General features: G+C 47.4%; 1 protein-coding gene across 2 annotated transcripts in view; it reads left to right on the top strand.

Annotated features, from left to right (window-relative positions):
* NOS1 (nitric oxide synthase 1) overlaps positions 1-15,802 on the top strand; it is a 151,538-nt gene that overhangs the window by 86,089 nt on the left and 49,647 nt on the right. For both annotated transcript variants that reach the window (XM_055236051.2, XM_055236050.2), the window contains exons 10-15: positions 2,427-2,601; positions 6,521-6,622; positions 9,175-9,369; positions 10,792-10,877; positions 14,081-14,225; positions 15,522-15,626. In XM_055236051.2, coding sequence (XP_055092026.1) covers positions 2,427-2,601; positions 6,521-6,622; positions 9,175-9,369; positions 10,792-10,877; positions 14,081-14,225; positions 15,522-15,626 — 808 coding nt within the window. The remainder of the gene's footprint in view (positions 1-2,426; positions 2,602-6,520; positions 6,623-9,174; positions 9,370-10,791; positions 10,878-14,080; positions 14,226-15,521; positions 15,627-15,802) is intronic.

The raw sequence follows: 15,802 nt of genomic DNA, 5'->3' as shown, positions 1-15,802 counted from the left end.
GTATATATAACATATCACACATTTTCTTTTTATCGCACAGTATATATAAAATATCACACATTTCTTTATCCATTCATCCATTGTTAGACAATCAAATATGATCCCATATCTTGGCTACTGTGAATAGTGCTTCAATAAACACAGGGATGTAGATATCACTTTGGCATGTTAATGTCCTTTCTTTTTTTTTTTTTTTTTTTTTTTTGACACGGAGTCTCACTCCAGTCCAGGCTGGAATGCAGTAGCACAATCTTGGCTCACTGCAACCTCCACCTTCCAAGTTCAAGCCATTCTCCTGCCTCAGCCTCGCAAGTAGCTGGGACTACAGGCACGAACCACCACGCCCAGCTAAGTTTTTGTATTTTTAGTAGAGACAGGGTTTCACCATGTTGGTCAGGCTGGTCTTGAACCCCTGACCTCAAATGATCCACCTGCCTCGGCCTCCCAATGTGCTAGGATTACAGGCGTGAGCCACTGCGGCAGGCCTGATTTCCTTTCCTTTGGATAAGTGCCCACTGGTGGAATTGCTGGATCTCGTGGTAATTCTATTTGCAGTGTTTTGAGGATCTGCCATACAGTTCTGCATACTCCTGTACTAGCCTATATTCCCACCAACAGTGTATAAGAGTTCCCTTTTCTCTGCAACCTTGCCAGCATTTGTTATTTTTTGTCTTTTTATAATTTGCCGTCCTAACTGCGATGAGATGTTATCTCATTGTGGGTGTCATTTGCACATCCCTGGTGATGAGTGATGTTGGCATTTCTTCCTGTATTTGTTGGTTATCTATCTTCTCTGGAGAAATGTCTGTTCTGAGCAAGTGCCCATTTTTTAATCCAATTGTTTGGGTTTTTTGCTTTTGAAATGTTTGTGTTCCTTGTATATTCTGGGTATTAATCCCTTGGTGGATGAATAGTTTTCAAATATTTTCCCCCATTCTTTAGGTGGTCTTTTCACTCTGTTGCTTGTTTCTTCACTCTGCAGACGTTTGTTAGTTTAATATAATCCTGTGTGTTTGTTTGCTTTTGTTGCCTGTGCTTTTGAGGTCTTATTCATAAAGTCTTTTCCCAGACCAATATCCTGAAGCATTTCCCTGATGTTTTCTTCTAGTAGTTTTATAGTTTCTGGTCTCAAAGTTAATTTTTTTTAAAAAACATCACATGGTGAACAATATATCAACATTTTCAATAAAGATAGAATCCAGCTCAGGACTGAGATTAGGGTGAGATGAACAAGGTGTCATACAAGTGTAGGGTGGAATCCTACGTTATTGTTCATCATATATATACATAAATTTTGATTTTTTAAATGTTGCATTAATTTAAAATATTGTATAAATAAATAATAGCGTTGATCTTAATTATTGAGTTTTTATTAGGTTGATGCAAAAGTAATTGTGGTTTTTGCCATTACTTTTAATGGCAAAAGTAAACTTAAGAGGGGAAAACTATTCGGTTGGTGCAAAAGTAATTGCAAAACCACAACTACTTTTGCATCAACCTAATAGCTCCCCCTACTTAAATTTTACACCCAAGGATAGTGCCACACCTGCCTCACCCTAGTCCCAGCCTTGGAGAGGAGGCAAGTGTCCTGAGGCTCCTGACACTGCCTGATATCTGGGGATTCACCCAGTTCCTTGGTGAAATGTAGCCTACATTTATTCATTCATTTATTGGCTCATCCAACACAGTTCCCCATGCAGGCCAGGCATTGTGCTAGCTTTTGGGGCTGACTCAATCCCTGCCCCCATGGTGCTTATGATCTGAAGGAAGAGAAGTTCTTACACACATAATTACTCAAATAACAACTTAATTTTAATAAAGTTCTGCAAAGGAAATGTATGGTGCCTAGGATGAAATCCCCTGACCAGCTGGGCCTCAGAGAAGGCTTTCCAGAATAAGCATGATTTTAGCTGAAAGTTAAAGTATGAGTAAGAGCTGGAAGCACAGAAGGAAGGGAGAAGATCCCAGGAGGAAGCCTGGGTGACAGAGTGAGACTGCATTCCCCTACCCCCCAAAAAAAAGAAAGAAAGAAAAAGTTTGGGTGACAGAGTTTGGCTCTGAAGTTTGGCTGCCTGTGCAAAGGCCCTGAGGGTAGGAAGGTGCTCAGTCAGGGAAGGGGAAGAGAAGTCCCCACACTTTCGCCTAGACTCACTTTCAGGGTGGGTTTGGGAGAGAAACAGCAGCCTAAGGCAGTAGTTTCCAGGCCTGGATATCCATCCGAGGCCCCTGAGAAATACATTAAAATGCACATTCTCAGGCCCCAGCTGCAGAACCTGTGATTCCACAGATGTGAAGCAGGGCCCAGGAACCATATTCTGACCTTGTCAGTCCCAGTCCATCCTTGGCATTTCAGCATCTCTAGATTCAAGCTGTCCTGCCCATGAGACACCTGCTCCAGGTGAGCTGAGACCTGTTGCTCCCTGCAGGTTTGAGTGGTTCAAGGACCTGGGGCTGAAGTGGTACGGCCTCCCTGCTGTGTCCAACATGCTCCTGGAGATTGGTGGCCTGGAGTTCAGCGCCTGTCCCTTCAGTGGCTGGTACATGGGCACAGAGATTGGTGTCCGCGACTACTGTGACAACTCCCGCTACAATATCCTGGAGGTAAGGGCCCTCTCTGGTCACCACAAGGGAAAAGCACATAGCAGAGGGTGCCAGCCCAGCAGTCTCCGTCCCCACAGCGAGCTTGGTGGCTTGGAAACTTGAAGGCGTTAGAATAGAATTGCAATCCCAGAGAAGCCCCTGGAAATGCCAGGGGCATCCATGTCTTTAACAACGATGAAAGTAACAGCAAACACACACATAGCACATAGCACGTGCTAACACCATTCGAAGCAATGTTTCTGTGTTCCATTCTCATTTAATCCTCACCTGAACCTTGAAGTATGAGAATCCCCCTTCGACAGATGACAAGCTCAAGGTTACACAGCTAGTGGGCAGCAGAGCTGGGACTTTGACTTTATGGTCCAAGTTCATTACCACTGCACTCCACTGCCTCTCGGTCTTAAATCTTGTTAGAAGAGCTTGAGGATGACTGACAAACTCGGGACATATTTAGTGTCTTTTCTAAAAAACAAGCGAGGAGGGTTGGCAGTGGTTCCCCACTCTAAGCATTTCTCGGCAGAGGGTCTGATTCCCTCCCGGGCTGAGTCATCCGTATCTACTAAAAAGTGCTGGAGCGGTGCTTCCTGAAGCCCAACTTTGGTGAAAGCATCATGATTGCTGTGTTTTTGTCAGCAAATGTCTCTAACAACACTCTGCTGCTGTTGGATTTGTTTCAAAAGAGGGCACTGAGAAACAGAGAAGTTAAGCACCAGCCGGGCCTGTGTCACACAGGAGCTAAGGCACAGAACCAAGATTAGAACCCAGAACCGAGCATCAGGTTTGTGTTGTTAAAAATCCACTGGTTGGCTGGGCACGGTGGCTCACGCCTGTAATCCCAGCACTTTGGGAGGCCGAGGCAGGCTGATCACAGCCTGGAGTTCGAGACCAGCCTGACCAACATGGTGAAACCCCGTCTCTACTAAAAATACAAAAATTAGCCAGGCATGGTGGTGTTTGCCTATAATCCCAGCTACTCAGGAGGCCGAGCCAGGGGAATTGCTTGAACCAGGGAGGCAGAGGTTGCAGTGAGCCGAGATTGCGCCACTGCACTCCAGCCTGGGTGACAGAGCGAGTCTCTGTCTCAAAGAAAAAAAAAAAAAAGCCACCGGTATCACTGTGAAAAACAGATGCCAGGGATCCTCAGCTTTGCCACACATCGGAGGGTAACTGGGGGGCTTCGTGATGCCCGGATCCCACTCATCAGGGTTCTGATGTCATAGGTCTGGGGTGGGCCCTGGGTATCTGCATTTTGCAAAGTTCCCCAGGAGATTCTTCTGGACAACCACTGATGCATGCAAACTTTTTTCTTTCTTTCTTTTTTTTTTGGTAGGGGGGCGGGTATAGGGGAATGGAGTCTCACTCTGTCACCCAGGCTTGAATGCAGTGGTGCAATCTTGGCTCACTGCAACCTCCACCTCCTGGGTTTAAGCAATTCTCCTGCCTCAGCCTCCCAAGTAGCTGGGACTACAGGTACACACCACCACACCTGGCTAATTTTTAAAATTATTATTTTTAGTAGAGATGAGGTTTCACCATGTTGGCCAGTCTAGTCTTGAACTCTTGACCTCAGGTGATCCACCCACCTTGGCCTCCCAAAGTGCTGGGATTACAGGGGTGAGCCACCACACACAGCCTAAACAACCACTAATGCGTGCAAACTTCTGGCAGGAAGGAAAAAATGTTTCAGCCAGTTTTCGTAGATGTGGCTCAAGTTGCATTTGGGGATTATTTTTTAAGGAGTTTTTTTTTTCCTTGCAATTAATTTCTATTCTATTAAGCAAATAATGCTATAGAATAATAATAGCATTGTTCTTCTATACATACTTTCCTCTGTGTGTGTACACTTTCCTCTGTCATACACTCCAGTTTTATATGTATTTAGGAAAGCAGCATCAAATTTCTTACTTACCACAACTGTGTCGCTGATAGAGACCCCAAGCAGAAACTAATGCCTCAGCCTCAAAGAGTGAGTTAATAAGTCTGCTCTCTGATCTCTGTTTACACTTCAGTTGCAAAGAGTAGTCTCCAGGTAACTGAAATGAGCCTCTCTCCCACCCCAACCCTCCAATTCCACCTGCCATTATGTACAAATGTTGATAGCTGGGTCTAGGAGCCGTTTACCCAAAGCAAAGAAATTGCTGCATTCTAGCCCCATAATGAGACCTGGATTCCCACCAGTGACTGGTATTGACAGAAGAAGTGAAAAGCAGGGCTTTAATTAATGCACTTGCTATTGGGTCTTCCCTGCTCCTGACACCAGCTCCTGCTTCTGCCTTGGCTGTAACAGGCAGGTCATGAGTTCTTTTTCTGCAAGTAATTTTGCCAAAGGCGTCAGCTGCTTAGAGAGCAGCTCCAAGGTCTTAGGCATTAGGCATCTCCCTGGGCTCCAACTCTGAGGCCAACTGGTTCTGTGGACGTTGGACAAGTCCAGGCACCTCTCTGAGCCTCAGTTTCCCCATGTGTCGGAGTCTGGCAGGGACCTCATGAGCTCAGAGCACCCAAGGCCTAGATGCTAAGTCATGACCACTCTGGGGGTAGAGTAGGATGGATGAAGAGCTTTTCCTACTAGAAAGCAGATGATGCACTCACAGACCTACACATCTCTGTTAAAATGCTCCAGAGGCCAGGTGCAGCGGCTCACACCTGTAATCCCAGCACTTTGGGAGGCCGAGGCGGGTGGATCACAAGGTCAAGAGATCGAGACCATCCTGGCCAACATGGTGAAACCCCGTCTCTACTAAAATTACAAAAATTAGCTGGGCATGGTGGTGTGTGCCTGTAGTCCAAGCTACTCAGGAGGCTGAGGCAGGAGAATCACTTGAACCCGGGAGGTGGAGGTTACAGTGAGCTGAGATCGCGCCACTGCACTCCAGCCTGGCAACAGAGTAAGACTCTGTCTAAAAAAAAAAAATCCTCCAGAGATCTTGCCCCCTGTGCCCATCACATCTGGAATAATATCCTGACTCCTTGGCATGTCTTTCAAGATCTTACACCGGCTAGTCCTGATCTCACTCCCACCAATTACCCCTTACGTACCACCCTCCAAGCACCCTCTGGTCTTCTTTCCATATCTAAGATAGCCCAAGCCTGATCCCACCCCAGGGCCTTTGCTCTTGCTGCGCCCTCTGCCTAGAGCACGCCCTCTCCAGATCTGCAAATATCTGGCTTCTTCTCATCACTTAGGGCTCGCCTTGCATGCTGTCTCCACAGTGGGCCTTCCCTGACTACCCTGGCTGAATTAGCCCAGCCCCCGTATCCCTCTTCATCCCATTTCCTTATTTTCTTCCTAAGAATTAGCATCTACCACTATATTAAGTGTCTCTCTCCCCCATTACAACGCAAGCTTAATAACTAAAGGGCCAGCCAAGTCTCTAGTTTCCTGCTGCTGCTAGGTTCTCGATAAAAATGTTAACTTTTTAAATTTTTTTACATTTTTATTTCATACCTAGTCCAACAGATCAATAAAACATTTTTGAATGAGTGAGTTAATTAGTCTATGAATGAGTTGATTAATTAATTAAGAAGTTCTTGGCCAGGCGAGGTGCCTCACGCCTGTAATCCCAGCACTTTGGGAGGCCAAAGCGGGCGGATCACTTGAGGCCAGGAGTTTGAGACCAGCCTGGCCAACATGGCAAAAACCCCATCTCTTCTAAAAATACAAAAACTTCGCCAGGCGTAGCTGCAGATGCCTGTAATCCCAGCTACTCAGGAGGCCGAAGCAGGAGAATCGCCTGAACGCAGGAGGCAGAGGTTGCAGTGAGCCAAGATCACACCACTGTACTCCAGCCTGTGCGACAAAGTGAGACTCCATTTAAAAAAAAAAGAAAAGAAATTATTTGATGCCACTAGACCTGTCCCTCTTCAATCTGAAATCCACAGATACCCCAGCCTGTATATCTGTGTTTCCTTCCTCTTTCAGGAAGTGGCCAAGAAGATGAACTTAGACATGAGGAAGACTTCCTCCCTGTGGAAGGACCAGGCGCTGGTGGAGATCAATATCGCGGTTCTCTACAGCTTCCAGGTAACACCAGGGCCCGCGCCACCAGAGTCAGGCTTCAAATGGGAGTTCAAACCTTTCAGAGCCTTGAGGCAGAGGATCAAGAGGCCTCACTGCCAGACACCACCTTTGGGGGGATAGTGTGCGTGAGTATGGTCTAGCTTCCATCCTGCATGCCCTCCTCTCCAGTGTGGATCTCGGGTGGGGACCATTTGATTAAGAGATGAACAGATGGTGGCAGGGGTAGGGGAGTGCTCTGTCTTGTTGCTTAGAGTTCTTTAGAATTCAAACAAGAGGCATCCTCTCTGTCTTGTCATCTCTTAGGGCCTCAGACTATCACATAACGAGACAAATACTCTTCAACATCATCAGAAACATATAGGCTTCTAAATGCATGAGGCTGTGCTAAATGGCATTATAGCAGGATGGCTGGAAAATGTATCAACTAAGCCACAACACTTTTTTTTTTTTTTTGAGATGGAGTTTCACTCTTGTCGCCCAGACTAGAGTGCAGTGGCACAATCTCGACTCACTGCAACCTCCACCTCCCAGGCCCAAGCGATTCTCCTGCCTCAGCCTCCTGAGTAGCTGGGATTACAGGTGCCCCACCACCATGCTCAGCTAATTTTTGTATTTTTAGTAGAGATGGGGTTTCCACCACGCCCAGCTAATTTTTGTATTTTTAGTAGAGATGGGGTTTCACCATGTTGGCCAGGCTGGTCTTGAACTCCTGACTTCTGGTGATTCACCTGCTTCAGCCTCCCAAAGTGCTGGGATTACAGGCGTGAATCTTGCCTGGCCACCACAACACTTTTGAGAGCCAGAGGGGGGACACTAGTAATAACTATGCCAGGACAGTGGGCATCAATTAGGATTCTCCTGGGCCAACCAGGAGATTGAGAAACTAGAAGTTGCTCTCTATAATAGGGACCATCACTGTCCTCTGGGAGCTTCCAGTCTAGACAGCTAGACCACCATAGATGCACGTGAGAGGCACACACAGCCAGCAGAATGAATGTGTTAAATCAAGCCATGGATGGATAGGAATAGAAGCCCTAGGTCCCCATGTCAGATGTGGATGGAGTGGGTGCACTGAGGAATGTCAAAGGGAAGGGACAAGTTGAGACAGGGCAAGAGGGAAGGAGGCCACCTCCCTTCTGTCTTAACCATGGAGAATGAGGTTTCAGGAGTGTGGCATGTGGCCTGATGGACTGGTATGAAGTCTGTCAAGCCAGAGACAACAGGGATGTAATTGAGATGAACAGTGAAAACTAGCCAGGCGCCATGGCTCACACCTGTAATCCCAGCACTTTGGGAGGTCGAGGAGGGTAGATCATTTGAGGTCAGGAGTTCAAGAGCAGCCTGGCCAACATAGTGAAGCCCATCTCTACTAAAAATACAAAAATTAGCCTGGCAGTAGTGGCATGTGCCTGTAATCCCAGCTACTCAGGAGGCTGAGGCAGGAGAATCACTTGAGCCTGGAAGATAGAGGTTGTGGTGAGCCAAGATTGCGCCACTGCACTCCAGTCTGGGCGACAGAGTGAGACCCTATCTCAAAAAAAAAAAAGAAAAAAAAACCTTAAAGAAGTCATTATACAAAAAAGATACTTGCACACACGTTTACAACAGCACAATTCGCAATTGCTAAAAATGTAGAACCGACCGAATTCATGGCATTCGCAGCAACCTGGATGGGAATGGAGACTATTATTCTAAGTGAAGTAACTCAGGAATGAAAAACCAAACATCATATGTTCTCACTCATAAGTGGGAGCTAAGCTATGAGGACACAAAGGCATAAGAATGACACAGTGGACTTTGGGGACTAAGGGGGAAAGGGTAGGAAGGGGTGAGGGATAAATGACTACAAATTGGGTTCAGTGTATACTGCTCGGGTGATGAGTGCACCAAAATCTCACAAATCACCACTAAAGAACTTACTGATGTCACCAAACACCACCTGTTCCCCAAAAACCTATAAAAATTAAAAAATATAAAAAGAAAGAAAAAGGCCGGGTACAGTGGCTCACACCTGTAATCCCAGCACTTTGGGAGGCTGAGGCGGGTGGATCACCAGGTCAGGAGATGAAGACCATCTGGCTAACACGGTGAAACCCCGTCTCTACTAAAAATACAAAAAAAAAATAGCCGGGCGTGGTGGCGGGCACCTGTAGTCCCAGTTACTCGGGAGGCTGAGGCAGGAGAATGGCGTGAACCTGGGAGGCGGAGCTTGCAGTGAGCCGAGATCAAGCCACTGCATTCCAGCCTGGGCGACTGAACAAGACTCTGAAAAAAAAAAAAAGAAAGAAAGAAGGTAGGGGTGGGATGGGATAGAGGAAGATTGGCAAGATCAGCAAGAAAGGTGTTAAAGACACAATGGCACCCAACAAAGACTTTCTCCTTAGTCTAAGTAGAAGGACTGGACAAGAAATGCAAAGAGAATCACCATCTCACTTCACGCTGCTCTAAACCATCTCAGGAACCACCCTTTGGGAAATGCTGCTCTTTGGGGGAGGGAGTCCCAAAATACCCCAGCTTCTCATACCTCCTGACCCCTGTCCCCTCTCCTCCCACAGAGTGACAAAGTGACCATTGTTGACCATCACTCCGCCACCGAGTCCTTCATTAAGCACATGGAGAATGAGTACCGCTGCCGGGGGGGCTGCCCTGCCGACTGGGTGTGGATCGTGCCCCCCATGTCCGGCAGCATCACCCCTGTGTTCCACCAGGAGATGCTCAACTACCGGCTCACCCCCTCCTTCGAATACCAGGTCCTTCCCTGTCCCTGCCTCTTTTCATATTAAGTGTCCTGTATCTGGTGTGTGTGTCACATTTAGGCTCATTTCAACCCAGGCTACCGCTCTGAACACTCAATAGCCACATGTGGCTGGTGGCTATACCATACTGCATAGCACAGGTCTAGCTGAAAGAACAAGAGAGACTATATGAGGCCGACATGATGGCTTATGCCTATAATCCCAGTGATTTGGGAGGTTGAGGCGGGAGGGTGGCCTGAGGCCAGGAGTTTGAGACCACCCTGGGGAATATAGTGAGACCCCATCTCTAAAATTTTTTTTTTAAATTAGCAGGCTGAGCATGGTGGGTCATACCTGTGATCCTAGCACTTTGGGAGGCCAAGGCAGGTGGATCACCTGAGTCAGGAGTTCGAGACCAGCCTGGTCAACATGGCGAAACCCCATCTCTACTAAAAATACAAAAAATTAACCTGGCGTATGCCAGCTACTCAAGAGGCCAAGATGAGAGAATCGCTTGAACCCAGGAGATGGAGGTTGCAGTGAGCCAAGATCAAGCCACTGAACTCCAGCCTGGGCAACAGAGTGGGACAGAAAGAAAGACAGAAAGAGAGAGAGGGAAAGGGAGAGGGAGAGGGGGAGATGGAGAGGACGAAGAGGGGGAGAGGGAGAGGGGGGGAAGGGGAGAGGGAGAGAGGGAGAGTGGGGAGAGGGAGAGAAGGGGAGGGAGGGAGGGAAGGAAGGAAAAAAAGGAAGGAAAGGAAGAAAGGAAGGAAGAAAGGAGGGAGGAAGGAAGGAAAGGAAGGAAGGAAGAGAGAAAGAGAAAGAAAGAAAAAGAAAGAAAGAAAGAAAAAGAAAGAGAAAGAAAAGGAAAAGAAAAAAAGGAAAGAAAAAGAAAGAAAGAAAGAAAGAAAGAAAGAAAGAAAGAAAGAAAGAAAGAAAGAAAAGAAAGAAAGAGAAAGAAAGAAAATAAATAAGAAAATTAGCTGAGTGTGGTGGCACACACCTGTAGTCCCAGCTATTTGGGAGGCTGAGATAGGAGGATCCCTTGAGCTAGGGAGGTCAAGGCTGCAGTGAGCTATGATCACACCACTGCACTCCCACCTGGGCAACAGAGTGAGACCCCCATCTCTTAAGAGAGAGAAAGAGGGATAAAATAAGAGTGAGTAGTCAGGGGTCACAAGAACAGAGTTTGAGAGGGACTGGGGGCCAAGGGGAAAGAGCTAGCAGGACACTGCCAAGGCTGGACCCCCCCCCAGGCAAGGACCCCCCCACCCACCTGCATCCCTTCCCCCATGGTGGTCACCACTGGGCAGAATTCTTCCCTTCAGAGGCCGAGGGTCAGGCAGTCACAAGCCCCAGGTGGTCCTGAGCATCCCCAACAGGAGATAGATGCCCTCACTGCAGTGAGTGACCATAGCCCTCTCCTTCTCTTCCCAGCCTGATCCCTGGAACACCCATGTCTGGAAAGGCACCAACGGGACCCCCACAAAGCGGCGAGCCATTGGCTTCAAGAAGCTAGCAGAGTAAGTTTCCTGCAGTGGGCAGGTGGGGTGGATGTGCCCACAAACTCAGAGAGCCCAGAGAAGGAGGCTGGGCAGACTCCTGTGCCCTCTGACCTCTCTGTAGAATGATTTCTTCATCTTCTTCAGCTGCCTGTGCCCTTCTTTGCCTCTGAGTCTGAGCTGTGAATGTCGTTCCAACTCTTCTCCTTCTCAGCCTCACTTTCCTCACCCCGGTTTCCTAAATTCTTGTCCTGGGGACAATGGTGTGTTGGTGAACCAGCCCTCCTAAGAATAATCATAATAATAACAGTAATAGTAATAGTAATACCTTGATTTTCATGTTTGCCAGTTTCCATGATGTAAACATTCCCACTATGACCAATTTGTTTTTTTTCTTTCTTTCTTTTTTGAGATAGAGTCTGTTCCCCAGGCTGCGTGGGGTCTCACTTTGTTGCCCAGGCTAGTCTCGAACACCTGGCCTCAAGTGATCCTCCTGCCTCAGCCTCCCAAAGTGCTAGAATTACAGGCGTGAGCCACTGCACCTGGCCTAGGAAGTCACTGAACCCAGAGTAGGGAGGAGCTGGAGTTAGTTGGCTCCAGCACACTACTGCCTGGAGAGCACCCTCGTTCAGGGCTGACCCCTAATTTTACTCATTCATTCATTCATTAGTTGGGTGTCGTGGCACACGCCTGTAGTCCTAGCTATTCAGATTCTGTGCCAGGCACCGTGTGAGGCTTCAAGGGGATCATGGCAAGCTAGACAAATGCTGTCCCTGCTGTCATGAAGCTCACAGCCATTCCTTTGTCAAAGAATCAACAAATACAGCAAACATGGCAGCTGTGGAAGGTACCATTGAGGAATGGTTCCTGGAAATAATAATGGTTCACGGAGTTTGGGAGGTCAGGGAGGGCTTCCCAGAGGAGGTGACAATTGAGCTAAAGAATGAGATTAACAAAGTTCAAACAAAGAGGGAAAGGAAGGGGTTATGGCCTGAGACTACTGAGGAGTGATTTTCCTGAAGAATGCCTGACCAGCCAGGGGACCAGCTGACAAGTAGGGTGGGGTTAACTAAGTTGATTTAATGGGGATGTCAGCCTTCTGCCCAAAAAACAGAGAACCCCACTGATCCACTTACCAAAGACCACTGTTTGGAGCTAACTTTTTGTCAGAAGACACTACTGTCTTTCCTTAGCTCCCTCAGGTCCAGAATTCTCTATGTATGATAACTAGCTGTACAACAGGTGTCATCTAAGCCATGGGCCCCAGAGGCAAGACACTGGTGGGTCTTGCAGAGACCCAAACCTAGGTCCTGGCTCCATTAATAGAGCCCATAGAATCAATCAATCAATCTCTCTCTCTCTCTCTCTCCCTCCTCTCTCTCTCCCCCTCCCCCTCCCTCTCTCCCTCCCTCTCCTCTCTCTCTCTCTCTCCCTCCCTCCCTCCCTCCCTCCCTGTCTCTCCTTCCACCCTAATCCCATCCCCCAGCCAAGCAAGAACACATCAGCAGCCACTATTTCCCTAACAAGCATATCTCAGATATTCTCAGGGAGGGCAATTGTTGGCTTCAGTTCAGCTCCACTGTCTCTGGGGGGAAAGGGGAGGGAGAAATCTAAAACATTAATTGCACTATTAAGTTTTGGGTAGTAACAATGGGAATTAATTATAGATGCATCTTTAGGCTCAAATTATTCAAAGGGAACCCTCCAGATACCTTTTATTCCTTTCTGTTTCTTCCCCTAAGCTAAGTCTTCCTGCAGCATGGGCGGTTTCCCTGATTCTAAAAAATAATGAACTTAATGCCGATAATCTCAGATGGGGGAAAGTTATCGATTTGTCTGCACTGAGATTTCTAGTTACAACAGGGAGACTTGTTAAGGGGTCGAGCCCGGGTATTTCTGAGCCTCTGGCCTGTCTGCTTTGTGCCCCTGGAACTCGCCCTGCCCAGTAGAGCAGAAGGAAGAGACACTGGTTTGGGCTTCTCTGTTTAGCTAGAAAGAGGCTGGATTTGATGTTCAGACTCCCCAGGGTCTCAGTGGCAGCATCTTTTAAAATTCATAACTTCTTTTATTTCTTTTTTGTAAAGACAAAGTCTCGCTCTGTTGACCAAGCTCGTTTCAAACCCTTGGCCTCAAGTGATCCTCCTGCCTCAGCCTCCCAAAGTGCCAGGATCACAGGCATGAGCCACTATGCCCATCCCATAACCTCTTTTGATAGGTATTTATTTAGTGCCTATTGGGTATCAGGCTCTGTGCAAGACCCTCGACATGCATTGCTGAATAAATCAGACCTGATCCTTCCCTTGTGGACCAATAAACCTCTAAAATCCCATCAAACTCAATGCCTGGTGACTTATTCGTGATTCATTTCTCTCTCTCTTTCTCTCATTCACACATGTGCATACACACACACATTAGAATATGAGCCCCATGACAGCTGCATGCCATAGCTATGTTCTCTATGGTCTCCAGTTCCTATAACAATACTGACACATGGTTAGGCACTTAATAAATGTTTGATGAATGAAAGAGAGAGGAAATGGATGAACGATCATATTTTGAGGCAAAGCTTGGCAAACCAAGGTTCTTAAGCCTGGGATCAATCAAGTAGCAAGCTAACAAAACTAACTACTCCTTTTAACTCATGACTAATTGCTCTGGTGGGATTTGTTTTTTTTGAGACAGAGTCTCACTCTGTCACCCAGGCTGGAGTGCAGTGGTGCCCAGCTCACTGCAACCTCCGCCTCCCGGGTTCAAACAATTCTCTTGCCTTAGCCTCCCAAGTAGCTGGTACTACAGGCGCACACTGCCATGCCCAGCTAATTTTTTTGTATTTTAGTGGAGACGGAGTTTCACCTTGTTGCCCAGGCTGGTGGCAAATTCCTGAGCTCAGGCAATCCACCCGCCTCGGCCTCCCAAAGTGCTGAGATTACAGACCCATAAGCTACCATGCCCGGCCTCTGGTGGGATTTAATAAAGGATTTAATGTCCAGTATTATCTCTAGAGAAGTTCAAAAAATAAACGGATTTAATAATACTTTAATAATACGGTGCTTAAACACAAGGGCTTCAAATGCCTCTGAGGAAACCCCTGAAGCCATCAAAGATCAAGAGAGTTCTCTTCTGTTATATTTCATGGATCCTGGTTCTTGCACGAAAGTCCCAATCCAGCATCTTCTCTCCCCTTTTCTGTTTCCCATTTTTCATCTCCATCCTTTTCCCTCCAGAGCTGTCAAGTTCTCGGCCAAGCTGATGGGACAGGCTATGGCCAAGAGGGTCAAAGCGACCATCCTCTATGCCACAGAGACAGGCAAATCGCAAGCTTATGCCAAGACCTTGTGTGAGATCTTCAAACACGCCTTTGATGCCAAGGTAGGTAGGGGGTAGCCCTAGCTCCGCCAGCTTCTCGTGGTAAATTAAGGCAGGAAGAGGAGAGAGGGTCAACAGAGAAGCAGCCTTCAGCAAAGGATGAAAGCACATCTGACGATGCCTATCAGCTCACATACACATTTGCATAAATTTCAGGGGACTGTGATATCCCTCTCCCCATGGGTCCAGGAGTCACAAAATGAAATTCCCCTCTTTAGTGCAAAATGTTAGAGGTTTATAAGAAAAGAAACCATTCTGAGGTCATTTTGGGAAGCTTTGCCTGAAGTACAGCTCAATGATTTTGTTTGTTTTTTGAGGAGTCTCACTCTGTCGCCCAGTCTGGAGCGCAGTGGCGCAATCTTGGTTCACTGCAAGCTCCACCTCCCGGGTTCACGCCATTCTCCTGCCTCAGCCTCCCGAGTAGCTGGGACTACAGGCACCTGCCACCACGCCCGGCTAATTTTTTGTATTTTTAGTAGAGACGGGGTTTCACTGTGTTAGCCAGGAAGGTCTCGATCTCCTGACCTCATGATCCGCCCGCCTCGGCCTCCCAAAGTGCTGGGATTACAGGCGTGAGCCACCGCACCCGGCCAGCTCAATGGTTTTCATTGCTGTGGCAGGACTTCCCAGAGCCTGTAATCTATAAGCATGTGTTCTAATCTCCAAAAGAGGCAAGGATAGAATATAGACGTTTCCCAAACATGTTTGATCGTGGATCACTTGTTTTCATGGAGCATCTCAGGAGACTGGGATTTTCTAGAACCTATTTTGAGAAATGTTGCTCAGACGATGATGAGACACAGGGCAATCATCTTTCCAGAAGGCAGATATCTCAGACTTGTTTGGCCAGGTGCTCCACACTGCTGGGGGGAGGATTAGAGAGGAGGTTGAGAAGGCTTAGTCAGCTCTAGCCAGATCATTCCCAGCCTAACTGGGGTCAAGAAGAATCCAAGACCAGTTGACTGTAAGAATCCCACGGGATTCCATCAAGCTCTGTTTCTAGTGTCTGCCAATCTCTTGAACCATTGCTCCAGATTCTCCACAACCCTTCAGGCCACAGTGACCATAGCAAGGTCCCACGCTACCAAAAAGCGTTTGGTTCTACCCACTTGAGTCCACCGAAATACTAACACCCCAGATCTTTTGGTTCTCCTTCCAAAGGAGATGACTCAAAATGACTTGAATTTTTCCTTTCTCTCCTCTTCCCCTTCCCCCATCACTTTTTGTCTCTCCCACCTCTTTTCTCTCCTCATCCCCTTCTTCCTCTCCCCATCCTATACCTGTGCCCCACCCACCTAGGTGATGTCCATGGAAGAATATGACATCGTGCACCTGGAACATGAAACTCTGGTCCTCGTGGTTACCAGCACCTTTGGCAACGGAGATCCCCCTGAGAATGGGGAGGTGAGATGAGCTTTTACCTGTTCAAGAGTGTGGTTCCATCATCGGGAAGAAGTGGGGGGCACAGTTGAGACTCTTCCTACACCTGCTATTCAGTAGCAAACCCTCCCAGAGCCTCAAACCCAGTAATTTCCATTTGGATCCACGTTATACAAAGGTTGGACAATTCCAAGTACTCA

The sequence above is a fragment of the Symphalangus syndactylus genome, chromosome 13 (genome assembly GCF_028878055.3).
Source record: "Symphalangus syndactylus isolate Jambi chromosome 13, NHGRI_mSymSyn1-v2.1_pri, whole genome shotgun sequence".
Classification (NCBI taxonomy): domain Eukaryota; kingdom Metazoa; phylum Chordata; class Mammalia; order Primates; family Hylobatidae; genus Symphalangus; species Symphalangus syndactylus.
This window is presented reverse-complemented; position numbering and strand designations above follow the sequence as displayed.